General features: G+C 40.7%; 1 protein-coding gene across 4 annotated transcripts in view; it reads left to right on the top strand.

Annotated features, from left to right (window-relative positions):
* The window catches only part of itfg2 (integrin alpha FG-GAP repeat containing 2), a 119,020-nt gene that overhangs the window by 11,517 nt on the left and 82,441 nt on the right, over positions 1 to 25,062 (top strand). For all 4 annotated transcript variants that reach the window (XR_005946379.1, XM_041215430.1, XM_041215431.1 and 1 more), the window contains 5 exons: positions 3,516 to 3,690; positions 4,374 to 4,504; positions 5,366 to 5,514; positions 15,682 to 15,776; positions 20,084 to 20,137. Coding sequence is in view for 3 of the 4 variants with exons in the window: in XM_041215430.1 (XP_041071364.1) it covers positions 3,516 to 3,690; positions 4,374 to 4,504; positions 5,366 to 5,514; positions 15,682 to 15,776; positions 20,084 to 20,137 (604 nt within the window). In the remaining variant the exon portion in view is untranslated. The remainder of the gene's footprint in view (positions 1 to 3,515; positions 3,691 to 4,373; positions 4,505 to 5,365; positions 5,515 to 15,681; positions 15,777 to 20,083; positions 20,138 to 25,062) is intronic.

Here is a 25,062-nt window from a genome sequence, read left to right as displayed (position 1 = left end):
GGTACACCAGAAGAACTTGCAATTGAGAGGAAGGAGGTGATGGAAAAGCTATCTTTACTTAAAGTGGATAAGGTACCCAGACTGGATGAGATGCATCCAACGGTACTGAGGGAACTGAGAGTGGAAATTGCAGAGGCACTAGTGATAATCTTTCAGTCTTGCTTAGACATAGGGGAGGTGCCAGGGGACTGGAGAACTGCAAATGTTACACCCTTATTCAAAAAGGGATGCAAGGATAAAGCTGGCAATACAGGCCAGTCAGTTTGACCTCTATGGTAGGGAAACTTCTGGAAACTATAGTACGATAAAATCAATAATCACTTAGATAAGTTCAGGATAATTAAGGAAAGCCAGCATGGGATTATCAAGGGAAAATCATGTTTAACTAACTTCCTGGAGTTTTTTGAGGAGGTAATAGAGAAGGTTGATAAAGGAAACACTATTGATGTGATGTATATGGATTTTCAAAAGGCATTTGATACAGTCCCACTCAACAGACTTGTGAGCAAAATTCTAGATCATGGAATAAAAGGGAAAGTAGGCACTTGGATAAGAAATTGGCTGATTGACAGGAAAACAAGAGTTGTGATAAATTGCTGTTTTTCAAATTGGAGGAATGTTTGTAGTAGAGTTCCTCAGGGGTCAGTGTTGTGACCCTTGCTCTTCCTGATATATATTAATGACCTAGACTGTGGTGTGCAGGGCATGATTTTGTATCATCTGCAAATTTTGAAGATTGGAAATGTTGTCAGCTGTGATGGGGATAACCTTGAACTTCAAAAGGACATAGACGTTGGCGGATTGGGCAGACAAGTGGCAAATGAAGTTCAATGCAGAGAAGTGTGGGGTGACTTGTTTTGGCAGGAAAGATATGGTGAGACAGTATTAAATAAAGGGAGAGTCTCTATAGGAGGTGCAGGAACAGAGGGACCTCAGTGTATATGTACATAGGTCATTGAAGATGGCGAGAGCAATTAATAAAGCATACAGTATCTTAGGCTTTATTAATAGGAGCATTGAGTACAAGAGTAAGGAGGGCATTTAACTTGTGTGAGACATGATGAGACTTATCGGGAGTACTGCATCCAGTTCTGGATGCCATTCTTGAGGAAGGATGTGAAGGCATTGGAGAGAGTTTAGAGGAGATTTACAAGAATGATTCCCAGGATGAAGAACTGTATCTATGAGAATAGATTGGAGAGGTTGGGACTGTTTTCCTTGGAGAAAAGAAGGCTGAGAGGAGACTTGATAGAGTTATTCAAGATCCTGAGGGGTATGGAAAGGGTAAATAGTGAGAAACTGTTCCCACTCAAGAGAACATTAAGAACTAGAGGGCACAGATTCAAAATAATTGGCAAGAGGAGTAAATGTGATGTGAGGAAAAAGTTTTTCACCCAGAAGGTGGTTGAAGTCTGAGACAAATGTCCTGAAAGGATGGTGGAGGCAGGTTCTATCGAGGTATTCAAGAGGAAATTGGATTGCTACCTGAAAAGAAATCATGTGCAAGGTTACGGGAATAAGACAGGGGAATGGGACTAGGTGGAATTCTCTTTCAGAGAGCTAGTACAGACTCAGTGGGCCGAATAGCCTCCTTCTGCACTGTAAAGATACTGTGATGAGTGTACAGATTGTGGCTGAATGCAATTCAGGCCCACAGCGCCTCATGGATGCCCAGTTTTGAGTTGCTAGGTTTGCTCTAATCTGTTCCATTTAGCACAGTGGTAAAACCATAGAAACATAGAAAAGTTACCGCATAAAAGGAGGCCATTCAGCCCATCCTGTCCATGCCAGCCCGAGGATACCCAGGTCCCTTTCTAATCCCACCTTCCTGCACCCAGCCCATACCCCTGCAGCTTACTGTTGCTTGGCTAGCCTGTGAGACAGCTCTCCAAATTTTAGCATAAGCCATCAGGTGTTAGTAAGGAGAACTTTGCAGGGTAGACAAGGGCAGGTGTGCCGTTGTAGTTTCTGGTGCCTAGGTCAATGCTGAGTGGTCCATCTAGCTTCATTCCTTTTTTCTAGTGGTTGTATCCAAGCCAATGAGTGGCATGCTAGGCCATTTCAGAGGGCATTTAAGAGACAACCATATTGCTGTTGATGTGTAAATTAATAATACCCGAAATAAAAGTGGAAACATTAATCACACGAGGTTTCCTTCAGGCTCGGGTGATGCCAGGAGCTTGTGTCTGTCCGGGAGGCTGGGCTGGCTTGGGCTGGCTTGAGCTGTCACCAGCTTCACGTGCCTCCACACCTGCTTCACATTCTCCTCCATCAGGCCAAGTAGGGACGGTAGATTTCCATCCCTGAAAGACATTAGTGATTGAGGTGGGTTTTTACAAGAATCAACGATGGTTTCATTTTTGGGACTAGCTTTTAATTCCAAACCTTTATTAATTATTTAAAATCCATCTGTGGCTGTGGTGGGATTTGAACCCGTTCCCAGAGCCTTAGCCTGGGCCTCTCATTATCACTATGCTACTGCATCCCCAATGCATAGGAACTCAATAAGGTGTTTATATGGCTAAGGTTGAGTTGAGACACCTAGGAGTTCTAATAACATTAACGCTGAATGTGTCCAATTACCTTTGTCTTAGAGCAAAGTCTTAGAGCAAATAGACCACAAACAAAGAAAAGTAAATGTCACATCTGTCCCCCGAGGCTTCTACAGTGAAGCATCAACCAGGCACCTCAAAACCTTCTGTAAATAACCTTCTGCAAATAGGAGGCTGGATTGAAAGAGGGTACACACTGCTAGGCACCGAAGAACAATACAAACATTAGTGCTTGCAAACATTAGGGAAGATGTTGCATTTCCTTTCCACATAAATGATTTTGTGTCTCAGGAGATCTATGCGTAATTATTTGGGCCGGGGCAAAAATATGAACATGAAGGATTAGCAGAATGTCTTTTATGTGGAACTCTTTTTAGTTATGGAGAGAAGCTGCATGTCCACAGGAGAATGAGTTAAGTTTGGTGGCAGAGGGCTTCTGTGATAGTAGCATGCATTTGATAGTGGGCTTGCATCTAATTTAGGTGAGAGTGTCTCTCATGAGCTGTTTCTTTGTGTATATCTTACGGAAATGCCTGGTTTGGAGAGGTGTTCTTGACTGCCTGGTGGGGAGAAGAGGGAGGGAAGAACAGCTGTACAGCAAAACTCACTCATTCGCAGTTATTTGCATATGTCTGGCATTTCTGGCTAAGCTCAGCACAGCGGAGGAAATTTGCAGTGGTTTTTGTGCAGCAATTTGACTCACCGACCTAATCGTCTCCAATGGCTGCCCCAAGTATGCCTGAAAATTGCTGTTAAAACGCAGGAAAATCTAAGTCGGTTTGTTCAGGAACCAATGTGTGATGATTCTGTAATTATAGTTCTTACTTTAAGTACGTCACTGGTTGACAAACCTTACATTTGTAGGATTAGTGACTTCTGAAATTGCTTGTACTGCATCTTTAAGGATGATGATTGACCACTGCATTTCTAAAAAGGATTATATTTTTCTTTACCACCCTTTAGAATTTTGTTGTGGCTGTGGGTGCTGAGGGCTGGTTCCATATCTTTGACCTCAGTGGCATATCAACTAAGTCAGACACATCCAGTCACCATGACTTCCTGTTTGGTGATGAACAGAAAGCATTTTTCACACAGCACATCCCTGCCAATACTAAGGTGATGCTCATCAGTGATATAGGTGAGTTGAAGGAATAAGTAGTATCGGGGGGACTGAGGTAGATGGGTTGAAATTGGGGAGTTAAGATGTATTGGATTGTTCAAAGTTGCCATACACTGTTTTGACTGAAAAGGAACAGTACTTGGAAATGATGACAACTTACAACAACAACTCATTCATAATATAAGATTTACGTTAAGCACACTTTTAAAATAATTGTGTCAGACCTCAGTATGTATTTTAAAAGTATCACATATCCATAGAACAGAAAAGTATAGGGTTTCTGTTGCATTTTGCTTTTGCACTGGGTTTTTGATTATCAAATGTCCTTTTGATGACTGTCTACCTATGCTCCCCTATCCAGCTGTTCCACTTGCTTTCTCCCCATGCTTACTGCTGTCTCCTGCTTCGCCGCTATCTCCCGCCTTGCCACCTTCTCCCTGAATCTTCCCATATGTTAAGTTGCTGATCTCGTTAGTTTTAGTCAGAGAGGATACATAGGATGGAGAAGGGCGACCTTCCCCTGAAAAGGGAGGATCATCCAATCAAAGCAGTAGGGGTAGAGCACAGTGAAGCCATCTACGCCCTGCTCCCAAATATTGAAGGTATACCTAGAGAAGCAAAAGGTAAATGCTGTTTATAAGATTGAAATTGTGGGTAATAAATACTCTAAAACGATCATTTTTGATGGCTTCTTCATGCAGATGGAGATGGAAAGTGTGAAATGGTGGTAGGTTACACTGACCGTGTAGTGAGAGCATTCCGTTGGGAAGATTCCTCTATTGATTGTTCTGGACAGCTGGTGCTGCTGAAAAAGTGGCTTCTGGAAGGGCAGGTATGGATCTATAACTCTGAGAGGGTTGATTATCTCATTGTTTAGAAGAATGTTCCAAGATATCTTCACAATGTAATCTTTTTATCATGTCCACAGGCAGTCTATACGTGGCCCAGCCAGAACTGGACACATTTTTGCGCCTTGTTGTTGAATTCAGCAAGATCTGCAACAGTGCAGGGTCTAGCAATAGACATTGCAGGAGATGTTGCGTAGTCTGTGGCTCAGTTCCACATTCACAAGTTGTCGGGCAGGTTGTATATCCCCATCACGCACAGCAAGTAGTGTATACAATGTAATAACAAACCGATACTAAGCCTAAGAAGGAGATATTAAAAAGTGGATTTTAAGGAAGGTTATAAAAAGAAAGATTTGCATTAATCTTGCGCTTTTTACATGCGAATACTTTTGAAGTGTAGTCACTGTTGTAATGTTGGAAATATCGCAGCCAATTTGCACACAGCTAGGTCCTACAAACAGCAAGACAGAAGAACAGGTGGGGAGAGGTTTGATGAGGGAATTCCTGAGTGTGGGGCCCAGGCAGCTGAAGGCATGATCACCAGTTGTGGAGTGCAGGTAAGTGGGGAATGAACATGAGGCATGTGAGTTCTGGGCATGAGGTGCTAGAGAGCTGGGGGAGATTACAGTAATACAGAAGGTCCAGACCATGAAAAGATTTAAATACCATCGCAGATTTTTGTGGCTCACGGATAAGGCATGCTAGAGCATTCTGACATAAGACTCCCTCATGATTTGCTCTCCCAGCTGAGGAAGCAGGTGGGGAGCTGTGGGAGTATTGGAAAATTTCATTGGTACATCAAAATGTTCTGTTTGACCCTTATAATTTACATTTTGTTGCAACAGGTGGACAGTCTTACAGTGAATCCCGGGCCTGATGGGACTCCAGAACTAATGGTCTCACAGCCAGGCTGTGGATATGCAGTTCTACTCTGTACCTGGAGACTGGATCAAGAGAGGACACCAAGAGGAGATCCATCTGGAGCCTCTAACAGGTAAAATTCCAAAGAATAATATAGATCACTCTAAGAACAATTTCAGCATAAAGTTCACAGTGATCTTTTTATTCTCATAAGACCTCCATTCTATCTAGAAGAACAAACTTTATCAGCAGAGAAGTTTATCTGCTGCTACATACAGGTATGGGGGATAGATATCTGATGCTACATCTGAGTACTGGTATGGTGCTGGGAATGCCCTTTGTGGTATTTTTCCAATTCAGTGGTGGGGGATCAGGAAACTGAAGCCATTCCTGTGTACAAGCCTCGTTTAACTTACTAAATTCATGAAAATGCAATCCATGAGGCTTCTCTACCTCATGTTTTGATTATTCCTTTGCCATAGGCACAACAAAATTTTGCAAGGCATAGTCAATAGGAGAGACTTCCTTTTCTGAAGTTCATTTGTTTTGATTTAATCTGACTTTTAAAAAATTGTTTTGGTTTGATTTTGTTATGTTTATTAAGGAGATAAGGGTATGAAAGCAGATCTAGCTAAAGTTAATTGGTAAACGAGGCTAAAGGGTAGGACAGTTGAGATGGCAGACTTTTAAGGAGATATTAAATAACTCTCAGCAAAGATTTATCCCAACGAGAAAGAAAGACTTTGAGAAAGATGCATCATCCATGGCTGCATAAGGAAGTTAAGGATTGCATCAAATTGGAAGAAAAATTGTACAAATCTGCAAAGATTAGTGGTAGGTCAGAAGACTGGTCAGATTTTAAAAACCAGCAAAGAATGACTAAAAAAAAGTGAGAAAGTAGAGTATGAGAGGAAGCTAGCTAATAATATAAAATTGGATAGTAAGAGTTTCTGCAAGTATTTAAATAGGGAAAAAATAACTAAAACTAGTATTGCTCCTTTAGCGAGTGAATCTGGGAAATTGATAATGGAAAATAAGAAAGTGGCAGAGGCGTTGAACGGGTATTTTGTGCCTGTCTTCACTGCAGAAGACTTCTAAAACTTCCCACGGATACTTGAAAATGAAGAAGTGAACGGGAGGAGGAACTTAAAACAATCACCATCACTAGGGAAAAGGTGCTGAGAAAACTAAAGACTGACAAGTCCTCAGGACCAGATTGCCTGCACCCTGGAGTCTTAAAAGAAGTGGCTGCAGAGATGATTGATGCATTAGTTATAATCTTCTAAAATTCCTTAGATTTTGCAATGGTCCCAGTGGATTGGAAACTAGCTAATGTAACACCTTTATTCAAGAAAGGAGGACAGAAAATAGCCTAACACCTGTCATAGGGAAATTGCAGGAATTCATTATTAAAGAGGCTATAGCAGGATACATAGAACATCATAATTTGATCAGGCAGTGTCAACCTGGCTTTGTGAAAGGGAAATTGCATTTAACTAATCTAACAGAGATTTTTGACCAAATAACATTCAAAGTAGATAAAGAGTTTCAACTCTTTCTTGGACTCGAACGCAAGTTCTGTCGAAGGGTCACGAGGACTCGAAACGTCAACTCTTTTCTTCTCCGCCGATGCTGCCAGACCTGCTGAGTTTTTCCAGGTAATTCTGTTTTTGTTTTAGATAAAGAGGAACCTGTGGATGTGATGTACTTGAATTTTCAGAAGGCATTTGATAAGGTGCCACATCAAAGGCTACTACACAAGATAAGATTATATAGTATAGGGGTTAACATATTAGCATGGATAAACGATTCGTTAGCTAACAGGAATCATAGAGTAGGGATAAATGGGTCTTTTTTCACTTTGGCAAGCTGTGACTAGTGGAGTGCTACAGGGACCAATGCTGGGGCCTCAACTATTTACAATCTGCATCAGTAACTTGGATGAATGGACTGAATGTATGGTAGCTAAATTTGTTGATGACAACAAGATAGGTAGGAAAGTAAGTTGTCAAGAAGAGGTAGAGAGTCTGCAAAGGGATTTACTCAGGTTAAGTGAGTGGACAAGAATTTGGTAGATGGAGTATCATGTGGGAAAATGTGAACTTGCCCAATTTTGCAGGAAGAATAGCAAAGCAATATACTATTTAAATAGAGAGAGATTGCAAAACTTGGTACAGAGGGATCTGGGTGCCCTGATACATGAATCACAAAGAGTTAGTATGCAGGTACAGCAAGTGATTAGGAAGGCAAATGGAATGTTGGCATTTATTGCAGGGGCGATGGAATATAACAGTAGGGAAGTTTTACTGCAGCTGTACAGGCCTTGGTGAGACCACACCTGGAATAATGTGTACAGTTTTGATCTCCTTATTTGAAAAATATATAATTGTGTTAGAAGCAGTTCAAAGAACATTCACTTGTCTCATTCTTGGGATGAGGGGCTTATCTTATGAAGAAAGGTTGAACAGGTTGTGTTTGTATCCATTGAAGTTTAGGAGAATGAGCGGTGATCTTATTGAAACATATAAGACCCTGAGGGGACTTGATAGGGTGGATACCGGAAGGATGTTTCCACTTGTAGGGGAGGCTAGAACTAGGGGACACAGGTTAAGAATAAGAGATATCCCATTTAAGGCAGAGGTAAAGGCAATTTTTTTCTCTCAAGGAGTTGTTAGTGTGTGGAATACTCTTCCCCAAAAAGCAGTGGAGGCTGAGTCGTTGAATTTATTCAAGGCAGAGTTAGACAGATTTTGATAAACAGGGGAGTCAAGGGTTATGGGGGTGGTGGGGAAGACAGGAAAGGATAGTTGAGGCCACAACCAAATCAGCCATGATCTTATTTACTGACGGAGCAGACTCGAAGGGCCAAATGGCCTACCTCTGCTCCCAAGTCCTATATTCCATTGGTTTTGTTTTTGCATTTTATTTAATTGTGTCTTTTACTTCTTTTTATCACTCACCAATCTGAGGAACTTCATTATGAGGTTACAACTGTCCCAGATGGTAGGGTGGACATTCCTTTCAGAAATGGTCTTGGCCTCAGGGAGCTTGGGGATATGGGGGGGTACCAGAGGAATGATTAGACAGAGAACTGTCTATTCATGAGGCAGGCCAAATAGAGCTATATTGGAGATGTCTTATTGTAGCCTTGAGATGTTGGAAACTAAAGGATGACAAGCCCAACCTGCAGACCAACCTGATTGTCAGTGAATTATTGTGCATAATGAAGCTAGGTTATTTTAGTTGACCTTGAATGGGCTTGGAAAATGAATTGGCAAGGTTTTCAATGGTGCCTCTTGAAGATGTACCCTTTTAAGTTATGAGCATGCATAAATGCAGAATAGCTTCAGATGGATAAGGTATATTGGAACAGGTTCATGAGCAACACTATGGAATGTAATCTTGGGCCGTCTATTAGACAGTGGTACTGCCAGATTCCTTCAAGTGAGCATCTGTTCTTGGGTCACATAGATAAGGGATACAATCTACCAAGAGTGATGGAGAATACCTCGAAATAACAAATGGGAGTTAGATGCCATTTGCTCCTTACGTTTGTTTTGTACCCCCACACTAGGATTCCTTTCTATATGAACATAGGACTTAGGAGCAGGAGTTGGCCATTCAGCTCTTCGAGCCTGCTCTGCCATTCAATTAGATCATGCTTGATCTGGTTGTGGTCTCAACTCTGATCTCCATAGTCATTGACTGCCTTGTCTGTAAAAAATCTGTCTAACCCTGCCTTGAATGTAATATTATAACTAGCCAGTTACCTTTGCAGATGGAAGTAACTCCTTGGTTTAATGGTAACATTCCCTTTGAGTTGATCTCCGGATTTGAGCCTCACTCCAGAGACCCCTTCCCAGCAAGCTGGGACCAGAGTGCTCTGTAAATCAAAATTGTAAGAATGGGAATGGAAAACTATCTCAGCTACTCTTCTCCTCCTCTACATCAACCAGTATTCAGAGTTGATACTTTGGTGCCTGCTCCTTGGTGCAGTTTCAGTGATCGCTGAATCCAAACTAACTGATTCAGATGCGGGAATAGTGATAAGCAGTCACTCTGTGTCCATTCGTGAGTACCCCATGGCTCAACCCAATATTTAGAGATCATATTTGTAGTCTCCACGCATAGAGTAGGGCTCCACCCTTCATTTTCTGACTCCGAAGCTCAAGAATCTCGCTAGACACTTGAGTTCGGACATGCCCTAGAGCAGAACGCAAAGGGCAAACCTTTAAGTGCCCGTAACCCGTTTTGGACATACTGATCAAACTTCCTGCTTCTCTCATTAGACTTGTTCTCTGTGCAAGGCCAAAGCTATAAGTAAATGCACCAACTGAGGTTTATTATGTTGTTGGCTGGTTTTACCCATCAGCATAGCACACAAACTTTAATAGCACTGTTATCTAGAAATCTCCCCTGTAGTTACAAGAATATGATTTGGCTCTTTTAAAATAAATCTAAATTTTATTACCTGTATGAAAAGCTTTGAGCTATATTACTCTCACTGCTTAGGGCCCTGTGTAATATCACCAGTAGAGAGTATCTCAAAGTAGTTGCATTGAAAACAATAGCCGCTGTAACTTCAGACTGCACTGAGAATCAAACTAGAGGTGGCTGATTCAAGCAATAGTTGGGAATGCAGAGCACCCAGCTGATTGCCTGATTTCTTGGGATTGTGTTATATTGACTAATCCAAAGCCATATCTTTTCTGTTTTAAATGCAGCTGCTGAAGGCCAGATCATTTTGGCCTAGCAGGGACGTAACCCAAATTGAGAGACTTAATGCAGTAATAAAACGTAGTCATTTTGATAAAGTTATGCCGTTCCTGTGATTGTCGAAAAATTTTCTCAGTGCATTATTTACAATGTAATAAATGCATTTAAGATCTTAGTTTAAAAAGCTGACAGACAATGTCTCTCAAATCTATCTTCTCTGTAAAATGGGAGATTGTTTTGAATTAAATGTTGTTCAATAAAACACATTTTAAATTTATTTTTTTGCCTTCAAGTAAACATAAAAGGGTAAATTTTCACCTACAGTTGTAACTTAGTTCTAAATTGCATAAGAACGGGTACAATCCTAGTCTGAAAGGTCATCGCACTTGAGACTCCTATGTAAGCAATTCTGCATAATTTTCATAGTGCCAGGTACGGAATCAGACTGATTCAGGGAAGACATCACTAGTAGGAGAAAGGAAAAATTGCCTGTAATTAAAATATAAAGGGCTAGGAAAACTTAAATTGGAATGTCACAACAGGGAACATAAGTTCAGTAAGTTTTTGAGGTGCTCCAGGAAATATGTTAAACTTTTAGCAGTTCTGCTCATGTAGGGGATTAAGAAGTGGCAGGCAAAAGTGAAGGAAAAAGAAACCCTAGTTGAGGCACAAATCTGCAGTCAAGTGGTAGAGCACCAAATGCCCTGTTTCTTGTGAGGAGGATAACCCTTTGTTCCATTTAATTGCATTATACCAGTCCTGTAAGTTAGCACTACAGCATGCCTTCAGGGCAGCACAACCAAATTTCAGGTTGAGCTAACTATTGTCCTGTATATTGGCAGCTCTATGCTGTGTGATAGCTGCAAGTGTTCTCTTAGTGGAAGGCACAGCATTGATTGTAAGATGGGCTGCAAGAACCTTTGCAATTAACTATGGAACCAGTTAGTGGTATTTTTACAGGGCAAATGGACATTGCTGGCTCTTCTTCACTCTGGTATGTTTTCTTTCAAGCATTGAAACCTGCTGGTGCTGCTTCTTGAGGACCATTTGCCATAATTTCACCAACCAGGGCAAAGTAATTTCACCTTCCTTTGCTGAAACAAGTTTGTAGGTGCTCACAGGAGGACATAAAGTATCCCTGGACAATCCTGATCTGCCTGTACCCCACTAGATTGGTCCTCCTTTTCCAAACACATGTGCCCAGCAAATTCCCATTGGTGTTGGAGGCAAAAAAAATTGTAAAAGACACCTGGAAAAAGTCATATGAGAGTGGTCTGGGCAACAGGAATTAAACAAAGAATGCAAAAATTGTGCAGAAATAGCCTGAAAAAGCTAGTCTTCAATATTTGTGCCTTCTAAATGACCTTTCACCTGAAAGTTTTACCCTGAACAACTCTGGATTCCAGGTTTTTATGGGCTATTTGTGGGATCTTCATGCTCAAGTTTATTGTCATGCTTGCCTAAAAAAACAACACTCGAATACGTCAAAAATAATTAATTGGCTGTGAAGCTGGGTGGTAGGAGGCAGTGGCAAAGTGGTATTGTCGCTGGACTAGTAATCCAGAGTGATGCTGTCAGGACCCAGGTTTGAATCCCACCACGGCATTTGGTGGAATTTGAATTCAATAAAAACCTACAGTTAAAAGTCTAATGATGATCATGAAACCATTGTTGATTGTCGTAAAAACCTACCTGGATACTAATGCGTGGGAAATCTGCCATCCTTACCTGGCCTGACCTACATGTTACTCATGACCCAAGCAATGTGGCTGACTCTGAGATGCCCTCCGAAACGGCCTAGCAAGGCACTCAGCTGTATCAAACTGCTATAAAGTCAATAAAGAATGAAACTGGATGGACCGCTGGCATTGACTTAGGCACTGAAAAAGACAATGGTAAACTCAGCCCTGCTGAACCTGTAAAGTCCTCCATACTAAAATCTGGAGTTTGTGCCAAAATTGGGAGAGCTGTCTCACAGACTAGTCAAGCAACAGCCTTAGTTGGTTGTATAGTCATACTCATCGAATCATACCTTACAGATAATGTCCCAGACACCACCACCGCCATCCCTGGGTATGTCCTGTCCCACTGGCAGGACAGACCCAGCAAAGGTGGTGGCACAGTGATGTATAGCCGGAAGGGAGTTACCCTGGGAGTCCTCAACATCAACTCTGGACTCCATGAAGCCTCATGGCATCAGGTCAAACATGGGCAAGGAAACCTCCTACTGGTTATCACAACTGACATCCCTTCAGCTGATGAGTCCGTACTCCTCCATGTTGAACACCACTTGGAGGAAGCACTGAGGATGGTAGGGTTGCAGAATCTACTCTGGGTGGGGGACTTCATTGTCCATCATCAAGAGTGGCTCAGTAGCACCACTATCAACATCCTGGGGGTTACCATTAACCAGAAACTGAACTGGACTAGCCATATAAATACTGTGCTGCAAGAGCAGGTCAGAGGCTAGGAATCCTGTGGCGAGAAACTCACCTCCTGACCCCTCAAAGCTTGTCCAGAATCTACAAGGCACAAGTCAGGAGTGTGATGGAATATTTCCCACTTGCCTGGATGAGTACAGCTCCAACAACACTCAAGAAGCTTGACCATCCAGGACAAAGCAGCCCACTTGATTGGCACCCCATCCATAAACATTCATTCTCTCCACCACTGAAGCACAATGGCAGCAGTGTGTACCATATACACGATGCACTGCAGGAACTCACCAAGGCTCCTTAGACAGCACCATCCAAACCCACGACTGTTACCACCTAGAAGGACAAGGGCAGCAGATGCATGGGACACCACCACCTGGAAGTACCCCTCCAAGCCACATTCCATCCTGACATGAAAATATATTACCGTCCCTTCACTATCGCTGGGTCAAAATCCTGGAATTCCCTCCCTAACAGCACTGTGTGTGTACCTACACCATATGGGCTGCAGGGGTTCAAGAAGGCAACTCACCACCGTCTTCTCAAAGGCAATTTGGGATGGTCAATAAATGCTGGCCTAGCCAGCGATGCCCACATCCCATGAATGTAGAAAAGAGATTTTAAAAAGTACTTTGGAATTTCTTGAGGAATTGATAGGTGCTAAGAAAGCAAGTTCTTTATTTTTTTCTTTTGTAAGCCCTAGACCTAATCTGAAATTGGAGCAGAAATGAAAGTAGGTAAAAATCAGATGGAGCTCAAGACACTGGGGATTGACAGTTGATGAAGAATGTATTCTGCACCTGCCGTGCTGTAATATTTAAATCACAGATCTCCCTACTGTTTATTTTATTATCTCCTCTCCATGCATCTGGTCTGTTGAGCTGTCTTTGATTTTAAATTAGCAGCGTGAATCTAGTTGGGAATCAGGAATGAGAGTTGATCTTTAAGTATCACAATTTGCTCTATCCTGTGCACACGGCCTAGAAATTAACAGCAGCTATTAAATTGCAGTAGCATTCAACAGCCACAGCATGCCGTAGAAGTCCTATTCATATGAGGTATTTTGGGATTGAGAATTACTGTCCACGAGAAATGAAAAATATATGTTTTACAATTCAGTTAAGCACCCACATTTACTGGCATAAGTTTGGGATTAAGATTTTTATTTTGGGGAGGGTCTTTCATTGGAAAAATGCAGTAACTTTAGAGATTAAAAATGACATGCAAAACCAGACACACGTAAATGTACACATATAGTTTCTTTTGAAAGTAGTAACTTCTGAATATTTTGAGGATATTTGTATAGATGTGCAGATAGTTTGGTCAGTGAGCCTGTGATTTTGACCTTTTGTTATTTGATCTATTTCCAGTTGCTTAGAATGACATTCTCTACAGTTCTAAAATGTGTTTGATGGTTTTAGTATTAGTTTTTTTGTAGAATAAATGAATGATTTTAAAAAAAATACTGAGTGCAGCATGTAGAAATACTTGCATTTATAAAGCACATTTCACTATTAGGACATCCCAAAGTGCATTACAATCAATTAAGTACTTTTGAAATGTAGTCACTGTTGTAACGTAGGAAGAGAAGTGAATGTTATTGAATCGTCTCCTCCTGCCCAAATTAACTTAGAATAATTTGAAAGTTTGGGAGAGGGAACAAGAGGCAAAAAAATTGTATGAATGTAAAAATACATACAAATATGAGAAGTTATTAGTTTCTGTGTATTCCATAGAAATATGCATTCAACTAAAAAAGTTGTTTGGGAGTAATTTTCATGTCTTCAGTTTCAGCTACAATATCTCAAAACTGAGTTAGAGGCTGAGGAGATGGGGATAGGGAAGTTGGAGCATAGTCAGAGGCTAGAAGAGAGTGCGAAAAGAGTTAGGTCAAGACAGACTGAGCCTGTGGATGCTCAAAAAGCCAAGAGGAGAAAGCAGCAGCATCAGTATCTATATATAAACATTCAGCAGAAGAAGAAAGAGTGCCTAAGGACTGCTAGACAGCAAAGGTAATCCCTAACTTCAAAACTAGAGATAGATCTAATCCAGGGAATTGTAGACCAGTTAGCTTAATGTCATTGTTTGGAAATATACTAGAATCTTTGCGAAAGAATGAGATTACAAAACGCCTAATAATGGAGAATATAACTAATAAAATGGTCAGCACAAATTTTTAAAAGGCTGGCCATGTTTAACCTAACTTACTGAATTATTTGAAAAAGAAACAGAAAGAGCAGACAAGAGTAACACAGTGGATATGGTATACGTGGACTTTCAAAAGGTCTTTGCCAGAGAAGAGTTCCATGATAAATTTCAGGGCATGTGAGGTCAGGGCCAAATAACAGAATGGATTGAAAGGCTTTTTAAAAAAAATTATTCATGGGACGTGGCTAGGCCAGCATTTATTGCCCTCGAGAAGGTGATGGTGAGCTGCCTTCTTGAACCGCTGCAGGCAGCTCACCACTTTCTTCTCAAGGTGGTGGGTATCTTCCCCACTTTTTAGACCTATCATGTTCCCAATCCTTTCACTTCACACTGCTCATTCCCCTGCTATGGTGGATCCTCCAAAGAAGAAATATTGGTTGGCATAGTTCTCCAGTCAGAGGTATTCAACTACAAAAGTTGTTTGGAAACAATTTGTTTAAGTGCTGGTTAACTGAATAGCTGAGCCACGCTGTCAAAGAATGTAAAAATTCAATCCTCAAGCTGTTTAAGCTAGAACAGTAAATGAGACACCAATACTGGCCATTGTACTACTCGGTCAGTGGGGTGAAATCAACTATTTTCCTATTTCTGATCACTCTTTAGATTTCTTTTTTGGTGTTACACATATTGGGTGAGGAAAGGATTAGGCATGTCTGCAATATATTCCATAGTCCAATATATTTCTAAAACTCATTATTAACATGGTCACTGGGCCAAGGATCCAAAAAGCAGTGTGATTGTCTCTGACTGAGGTAGGATGAGTAGGTACTGTTGAGTATTGATAAAGCAAAATTTTCAATTTAGCAAATATTGTTTTAAGCATATGTAAATATATGAATAGTGAAAATTTGTTTAATGTCAGTGCTTCTCTTTCCAGGACCTTGTTTATCTTGTTAATTCTCTTTTCAGAACCCACATTTTCTTTTTTCCCTTCTCTACAGTGAGGGTCTCATCCGTGATGTTATTCTTCACCAGACTTCAGGCCGGATTCACAATAAAAATGTTTCCACTCATTTAATTGGTAGCATCAACAGAGGTAAGTATATGAATCCTTGCATTCCTTCATCAACTATCGAACTAAGATTGAAATGAAGAGACTCAAAGCTGACTTATCTCCTACTTTGTGCAGTTAATATCTATGGCTATTAGCACAAATGTCCACTTAATTGCTTATTTCTTATGTTCTAATGTGGAGTTGAGCTAGAGTATTAGCCGTAATAGAATTAAAAAGCAGTGTAGGTTGGAAAGGCTGAATGGCCTACTACTGTTCTTATTTCTTGTGTTCTTAATAAATCTTAAGTAATACTAATGAATGATCATTTGAGCAGGTAAATGGCCACCTTGTATCTGGATGGTGTCTATAATATTTAGTGTGCTTTGATTTGAAGTTAGCACATTTTATGTTAACATCATGCTATCATTGTGTACAGGTATGTAGGCATGTGATTATAAGAAGTGACAAAACCTACCAGCAAGCTATCTTTTTTGGGAAAGGAGTGTATGGTGTGCTCCTACTCCCCCAGCTAAGTGATGATGTATATCATGGTAATTATTTGACTCTTGAGATTTCCAGTAATGTGCAATGATTTTAAGTAATACCTCTGAAATGTCTGAAAGATTCTTCAAACAATCGTAGCTGTGTAACTTTATCGAATGTGCCTGGAGAGTGAGTTGCTGAAATTTAATAGAAGGTTCAAGCAGCATCCTAAATTGTGAGACAGACACTTGAACCACTTATTTAAATTTAAATCTGTAACCCATTCACATGTATTAGTTATTCTCCATGTAAATCATCTGAATTGCTTAAGCAGATTTTAATCACTCTTTGTTGCATGCATCAGTAATCTATCTGATTTCTCTAGATAATGTTGTAAAGGGTTTATAGTACTTAAAGTTGAAAAAGTAACTAAGTGTCTACAAGTTGATGAACTTTCTTTACTTAGTGTGTTGTACAGTGATTGTTTCTGCAGCATTTTGAAGCAGCTTGATGTTGGACCTCAGGTTGTGCAGAATTTATGTGTAGGACATGTGCTGGAATAATTCTGCCAAATTGCTTAAAAAAAATCACAAGCTTTCAGGTTTGCAACAGTTTTGTTTATATCATTAACATTTTCTTGGAACTGTTCAGCAAAGTAGACTAATCTTTGAACAGCTTCGTTTGGAGTCCAACTGTAAGAAAATAAATCAGCTGCCACAACTACAGTGAATTATTTGTTTTCAGTATCCATGGGCTAAATTTTCCCCCTGTTGGGGGGGAAGTTGAATGGCGGGGGCGCACAGGCGCGCTTCCGATCAGCACCCCAATTGGGGGTGCAGTGCCATTTTACGTGGGCAGACCAATTAAGGCCCACCCAGTGTGACGTCTGCACAGAAGCGCTATGTGCTTCCTGTCCGGGGGGAGGGGGAAGCCCAAAATCGAGAGTGTGCTTTCTTGCACATGCGCACGAAAGAGCGCACTCATCTCCCTGAGGCTAAGTGCAGCCTCAGAGAGATCAACTGTAAATGTCAAAAAACTAAAAATAAAAAAATAAAATTTCCCTAACATGTACCCTCATGTGACAGTGTCACATGAGTTGGGACATGTCCATAATTTTCAGAAAAACTTTATTAAAATTTTTAAAATGCTACATGAAACCTCATCCCACCCGTGGATGAGGTTTCATGCTTTTTCTAATTTGCGCCAGGGCTCCTGACCTGCCTGCCAACCTTAAGGTTGGATGGGCAGGTCCTTTAATTACTTAATTGCCTCTGTCAATGGCCTCAATTGGCCGTTGCCAGGTCAGTGGGCGCGCAGCTGATTTCGCTGCATCCCTGCCTTCCTGAAGATTTAAGTGGGGCGTGGTGACATTGGGAGTTCCCCTGACGTCACCACGTGTCATTTTATGCGTCGGCGAGTGGGCCATGCCCCTGCTTGTCAGCGCGTAAAATCCTGCCCCTTAAGTGACTGTTTTCACATGCATTTGTCTCATGTCTAATGGTAGCTATTCTATAAGAAGCTCCACTAGACAGAGACTTGTGTTGGTCCGAGTTTAGTGGAATGCCTGATGTGGCGGCTGCGACGAAGCAATCATTGATTAAAGTCACCAAGAAGCCTCCTCAGAAGCGGAGAAAATCTTGCAAGCAGAGCTATTCCATTTACATGTACAGGGCGCTGACCCAGGTCCACCCTTCCACCAGGATCTTGTCCAAGGCCATGAATGTTATGAATTCCTTCGTTGTCGACATTTTCGAGCGCATCGCCTCCAAGGCTTCGCACCTCATTCACTACAACAAGTGCCACACCATCTCGGCCAGGGAGATTCAGAGCGCTGTCTGCCTTATGCTCCCAGGGGAATTGGCCAAACACACCTACTCTGAAGGCACCAAAGTAGTCACCAAATACACCAACTTCATTTAGGTAGACAATTCTAAAGATTATTAAACAGTGATTGATATTTAAAATTAGAATTACAATGGAAGGAAAACTTATATTTATATAGCACCTTTCACATCCTTGGGATGTCCCAAGGCTGTATAGTACTACAGTTAATTAATTACTTTGGAAGGGTAGACATTTATGTTATGTAGGTAAATGCTGCAACTAATTTGCATTCAGCAGTGTCCACCAGCAGCAATTGAAGGACCAGTTAATCTGTTTCAGTGGTGCTGGTTGAGGATGAAAATTGCTTGATACTTGGGGAGAAGTCATTGCTTCTCTTCAGTTAGTGCTGTTGGACCATTTACCTTCATCAGAACCTGATCCCAAATACTTTAGTTTATTGTCTTATGTGGAAAATGACACCTTGAACAATAGTTAAGTAACAGTACTACTTGAGTTGATTTTGTATATTTGTTTCATTTTTTTTGAGTATGGTGCTTAGAAAAGTAGATAGGGAAGTGCAAAGCAAGACAAAATACATTAAGAAAAGTGTTCAGTTTAAAAAAAAAACATAGGGAAGTGCTGGTTTGTCATATGGTTTTGTTTTTATAGAAAGTTAGAATGCAATATAAAGCTGACAGTGTAAGAAGATGGGTCAGGATTTTCAATTTCTGTGAATAAGTGTGGTAAGTTGGCCTAAAGATATCTTATAACAAGGCAATATGAGTAGTGTAAAACAGTCCATGCATTTGATTTGATTTCATATTCCAAGAAGTACTACATTGAGATAATATACAGTATTGAGCAAACAAAGTTGGCAGGAAGGATTTGATAATTCAGGGAATTCATGTAGCTATTGTGGCAGGGGTATGGAATTTGGTTTTTAGATGTTTGCTTCTCAATTTGGCTGTTCTCATTAGATCACATTTTCACTGAACTACAGACAATGTGCAGTCAGCCAATGTGATGCCGCCATATCAGAATGCATTTTAGGAAGTACTTAAGTGAATTTGCAGAACTTTCATAGCTCTGCTCATAAGTAGTCTGCAGTTTGGAGTGCTGTTGTGATATTTAGCTGCCAACCTGGGCTGTTTCCTTAAGGCCACTGTATTACTCTAGAGAATTGTGAATATAGAGTTAGATTTTCACCTTGACATTAAGCGTTGCTAGGATAGAGTGCAAAAAAGAAAATATGTTTTGAAGAATCTCACAGAAGAAAACCCTCTTGTTTTTCTTTTCATTCAAATTAATGGAAGGGGAACCTAGCAGGCTGTATAGGAAACATGCAAACATACCCACAAGATTTGTGCAGAATTTTCATTCTGTTAAAGATTGTGCATGAGCATGAACATAATTTGATCATGCCACACAGTGTTTAATGCGAATAAACCTTTCTTTCGAAGCATATAATGAATGTCGTGAAGAGGGTATAGGTACAAGAAAAGAATAACTGCCTTCAGTAAAACATTTCATAGTGCAATTAAATAAGTCTTTATATGTTAAGTCCTAGAATGGGTAAATCCAATCAAGATTTTAAATATGCTCCCTAACCAATCATTTTACACTATTTATCACAGGGATAGCTGATTAACTATTTTAATAGGAACACATGCTTTACTATGAAGTTTGATATAGTTGTGTGCTAACCTCAGCCTCACGAATTTGAGGAGGTGCTGAAAATAAACCAACAGGTTCTCTGTATAGAGAAAAAAAGGCAAATGGCCATTTTCATTGAACAATGCAGCTTGGGAGTGGTCATACTTTTGAGTTTGGTTTTTGTGTAAAGGCAAAGAAAGGGTTTGGGTTCATGTATCTTATTAATCCTCCAGTGTGGAAGTATGCATATTGTACCCCCATAACTTTACTCCATTCTCTATTCCTGGCAGTAACAACACCATTAATCAATACATTCCATCAGACAAGATGGGAAAAAAAGAATATTCAATATAAACAAAAAAAAAAATCTATTTCTATTTTGTTCGTAGGCTCGTGTGATGACTTGTCCAAGTCTGGCTTGTTTGCTCTTTGCACATTGGATGGTAAGAACCTGTAATTATTTATAGTTTGGCATTATTGTTAATGATTTATACATGGATTCAACAAAGTAAAAAGTTGTTATGCTGTTTAAAAAAATGTAATTTAAAAATCCATAGTAAATTATTATTCGATTCCAGAAAGCCTGTTGGTGAAAGATAGAACTGGAGCCAATTTATTTTTAAGTTGCACATTACAGGAATACACCCAATTAGCCAATGACCATGGTTTTGGTCTATATTGATTTATAGGGCTCAAGTGAATCCCCAGGTAATACCAATCACTTGCATACGATTAATATACAATTAACAGAATTCTTCCTTCTCTTTAAATAAAAATTAGAGCTAATATGCGTGACCAAAATTTCAGAACAAACTAAGTCAAAAACCTTCATATTATGTACAAAGTATTACTTACATTGTGAGACACCCCTCCTTTAGGACCCCTAACAGTTTCTTCATACGTGCATTTCTTCTTGTAAAACCATCAGTTTATGACTTGCAGCCATCCATTTTTTTTCCAGAGATTTCCTTTCTCTCCAGCATTTGTTTCAAACCAGCAAGGACAATCTGTAATCCTTTCACATGTACAATTTTCTTAGAGTGTAAAATATCCCACAATGAATGATTTTCTACATAATGTTCAGTGGGTAAACTACCTTCAGGATGCCCCTTCTACAGAATCTCACTTAAAATATTTAACAAATAGGACCCACAAGAGCCAGTGTTTCAGCAGGTAAAGTAATTTTAACAGATCCTTTATACTTTCTTAGCTTCCCAAGCTAAAGGACAACATTTCCCATTTTCACCCATAAGAAATATTATCAAACTAGTGGCACCGGAATACCCATCAGGAAGATTAGCATGTGAAACGTTGCTAAAAATGTCTAATTTCATTTTCTTTGGGCCATCTAAGGATGGAAACTTAAGGACACATTTCTCCAGAGTTAATTTTTAAAAATGTTTTATTTGCCCTTGAAACAGTTCTACTTTAGAGTATTTCATTGCAGTGCTTAACTCAAATACATCAAGATTAGTAAATGGTCTTGTTTGAGTGCCCAGCCAGTTCACCTGACCAATCACGCTTCACAATTGCTCTCTCTTCTTTAGATATAACATCATCTTCCTGCGGAGCCTTAGTATGATTAACCAGGATGGGGATAACACTGTCTCTAAATAGGGTTGTTGATTTAAAGTTATTCCATACCTACTCTGCTCAACATCTAGACCAATATATTTAAAAGCTCCACAAACCTGAGTCCCTATTTTAAATTCTACTCTAATCTTATTAGTAACCTATTTCTCAAATTCTGAAGTACCATAAGAAATCATCAACATTCATCATAGAAACTAGGAGCAGGCGTAGGCCATTCGGCCCTTCGAATCTGCTCCGCCATTCATTATGATCATGGCTGATCATCCAACTCAATATCCTGCTCCCGCTGTCTCCCCATATCCTTTGATCCTTTTCACCCCAAGAGCTATATCTAACTCCTTCTTGAAAATGTACAATGCTTTGGCCTCAACTACTTTCTGTGATATTGAATTCCACAGGCTCACCACTCTCTGGGTGAAGAAATTTCTCCTCATCTCAGTCCTAGATGGTCTACCCCATATCCTCAGACTGTGACCCCTGGTTCTGAATTCCTCCACCATCGGGGACACCCTTCCTGCATCTACCCTTTCTAGTCCTGTTAGAATTTTATAGGTTTCTATGAGATGCCCCCCTCATTCTTCTGAACTCCTGCAAATATAATCCTAACAGACTCAATCACTCCTCATATGTCAGTCCCGCCATCCCAGGAATCAGTCAGGTAAACCTTCGCTGCACTCCCCTATAGCAAGAACATCCTTCCTCAGATAAGGAGACCAAAACTGCCACAATATTCCAGGTGTGGTCTCACCAAGGCTCTGTATAATTACAGCAAGACATCGCTGCTCCTGTACTTGAATCCTCTGGCTATGAAGGCCAACATAGCATTTGCCTTCTTTACCGCCTGCTGCACCTGCATGCTTACTTTCAGCAACTGGTGTATGAGGACACCCAGTTGCACATTCCCTCTCTCAATTTATAGCCATTCAGATAATAATCTGCCTTCCTGTTTTTGCTGCCAAAGTGGATAACCTCACATTTATCCACATTATACTACATCTGCCATGCATTTGCCCACTCACTCAGCTTGTCCAAATTACACTGAAGCATCTCTGCACCCTCCTCACAGCTCACCCTCCCACCCAGCTTTGTGTCATCTGCAAATTTGGAGATATTACATTTAGTTCCCTAATCTAAATCATTAATATATATTGTGAATAGCTGGGGTCCCAGCACCGATCCCTGTGGTACTCCACTTGTCACTGCCTGCCATTCGGAAAAAGACCCGTTTATTCCTACTCTTTATTTCCTGTCTGCCAACTGGTTTTCTATCCATGTCAATGCACTACTCCCAATCCCATGCGCTTTAATTTTACATGCTAATCTCTTATATGGGACTTTGTCAAAAGCCTTCTGAAAGTCCAAATGAACCACATCCACTGGCTCCCCCTCATCAACTCTACTGGTTACATCCTCGAAAAATTCCAGCAGATTTGTCAAGCATGATTTCCCATGAAGATGCCTGAAAGTTTTCCTTTATGATACCTTTATGAAGTCCTGGCCAATAATTATCCCTCAATCACACCTGAAAAATAGATTATCTGGCTATTATCACATGGCTGTTTGGGAGCCCGCTGTGTTCAGATTTGTTGCCATTCTTCCTACATTACAACAGTGACCACGCTTCAAAAGAACTTTATTGACTGTAGCGCTTTGAGACATCCGGTAGTCAACAACAAGCCATCAATAACAAGCTGGTGTGTTGGGCAGCGTATCATCCAAGTCATTGTCCGGTATCCGAGCAACAGTTATGATGCCTTCATTCTGGCAGTCCGCTAAACCAGTTTCATTGAGCTACCAAGACAAACCAAAGGATGGCTACCTGGTGATTTTATGATATGGCAGGTGGTATTTGCCAGGCTGACCAAATCCCAAAGAGAAATGTGGCCATGCAATGACAACGATTTTGCAATTTGTATCTATTACAAGAATGTTTGTGCACTAGAGTCAGAAGTACCTAGTCCACTACCACTGTTACAGATTTTAAAGATTAAATTAAAACATTTATTAAGAAAAGAAAACTTAAACACACAAGACTAGAGTTACATTTAATTTCATAACAGTTCTCACAAGATTTCTACTTAACTAGAATTCCGACTACTCACTCCTTCCAGGCAACAGTCCAAATAGATTCTTAATCTATAAAACAGCTAGCAATATTACCACAAGCACCCACTGTTGCTGTAAGGGAGGGATTTCACAGCTTCTTACCCCTCTCACTTGAGAATGGAACTCCAAAGGCTTTTAACAAAACCTTGGTTACTGGAACAGCAAACTTCCCCAGGGTGGCTAGACGCTTTCCCCACAAGTCTGTTTCACACAGTGCACCTTTCAAGATCTCACTCGGCCACTCCCCATACAGCCTTCCATCTTTCTTTAAATATACTTCCTCCCTTTTGATCTGCAAATCCCATTGTTTCAACCTTTCTTTGGAAGTTACTTTTCCCAGAATATAAAATCTTTCATGTTGTCATTATGGCCAGCACTTTCGGAAATAGTAAACTTAATAACTTTGCCTTATCTATCTTGCCAGTTGCAAAGATCTTATCGTGTCCCTTTGAAAATCAAAAAACCTCTCAACTTATCTAAAAATGCAAATTCCATTCACGCTGTATCTGCTGAGACTTCATCCTAACTTATCCATCTCCATTTCAAATGTCTGTTTTACACCTAACCCCTTCTGATGATTCAAACCTTGTAGTCTGACTGTCTGCAGTTTAATCTAATGAGACATACATACGTACATACACGCACGCACACGCGCGCACACACACACACACACACATACAAACACGCACACATGCACAGTCCTTATACAAGTCTGCTTTAACGTATCCCACAGCAAAATTAGGAAAATAAATTATCATTCCTTTACAGTGACTGGGGCTACCTGCTGACTGCATGGCTAATAACTCCCAGATGTAGCATGCATACAATGAAAACCATGCTGCTACACTAAATATGGTACAGCAGACGACTGAGATGTTGCAACAACACATCTACTGCCTGGATTGCTCTGGAGGTGTATTGAGTTACTTGACAAAGCAATTGTCAAGGTTCATGGTGGTCTGCTGCATGTTGCACAATCTTGCCATCATGAGAAGACAGCCTTTGCCACCAGCTATACTACGAGCAGCTAAGGAGTAAGAACATGAGGAGGAGGAGGCAACCTAGAAAGCCCCTTTCTGGCCAGATTGTGCATATAGAGTCACCCAGGTGCAATAGCCAATAACCCAACCCAAATTTCCCAATTATCAACAGTTCCACACTGTACCTCCCTCTGTCACTGACCATCACATCATCTACTTGGCCATAATGCAAAAATAAAAGTAATCACAAAATGAATATTAAAGCCAAAGTTATAAATAAAATCGTGCCATATTGCATATAAAACATTTTTGTTTATTCCTTTAGTGCCTGTCTGCCATGTGTCTTTGCCTGTCCTAGCGCTCCTATGCAGAGTCACACCAGTGGCTGCACTATGGCTGCTGACTTTCAGTGGAGGTAACTGCAGATGGCAGTGGCGGATAGCCTTGAGCAGCTCTGAGCCTAGGAGGCCCAGTTGTGTACTGCACAATCGTTGGCAGCAGTCTAAGCTGGCTGGCCGTCGGGCCACGGGAAGGGTATTAGTGCAGGGGTGGGAGGATGAATGCTGTCTTCCTGAGAAAGGACAGCAGGTTTGTGCTCCATTGAACCACTGCCATCCCCATGGGTGACACCTCAGTAATTCTGGCAACCTGTTGGAAGGCAGATTTCTGAACACCCTGCAAACCTCTTT

Source organism: Carcharodon carcharias, chromosome 21 (genome assembly GCF_017639515.1).
Source record: "Carcharodon carcharias isolate sCarCar2 chromosome 21, sCarCar2.pri, whole genome shotgun sequence".
NCBI lineage: Eukaryota > Metazoa > Chordata > Chondrichthyes > Lamniformes > Lamnidae > Carcharodon > Carcharodon carcharias.
Note: the sequence above shows the minus strand (reverse complement) of the source record. Positions and strands in the feature narration are given on the sequence as shown.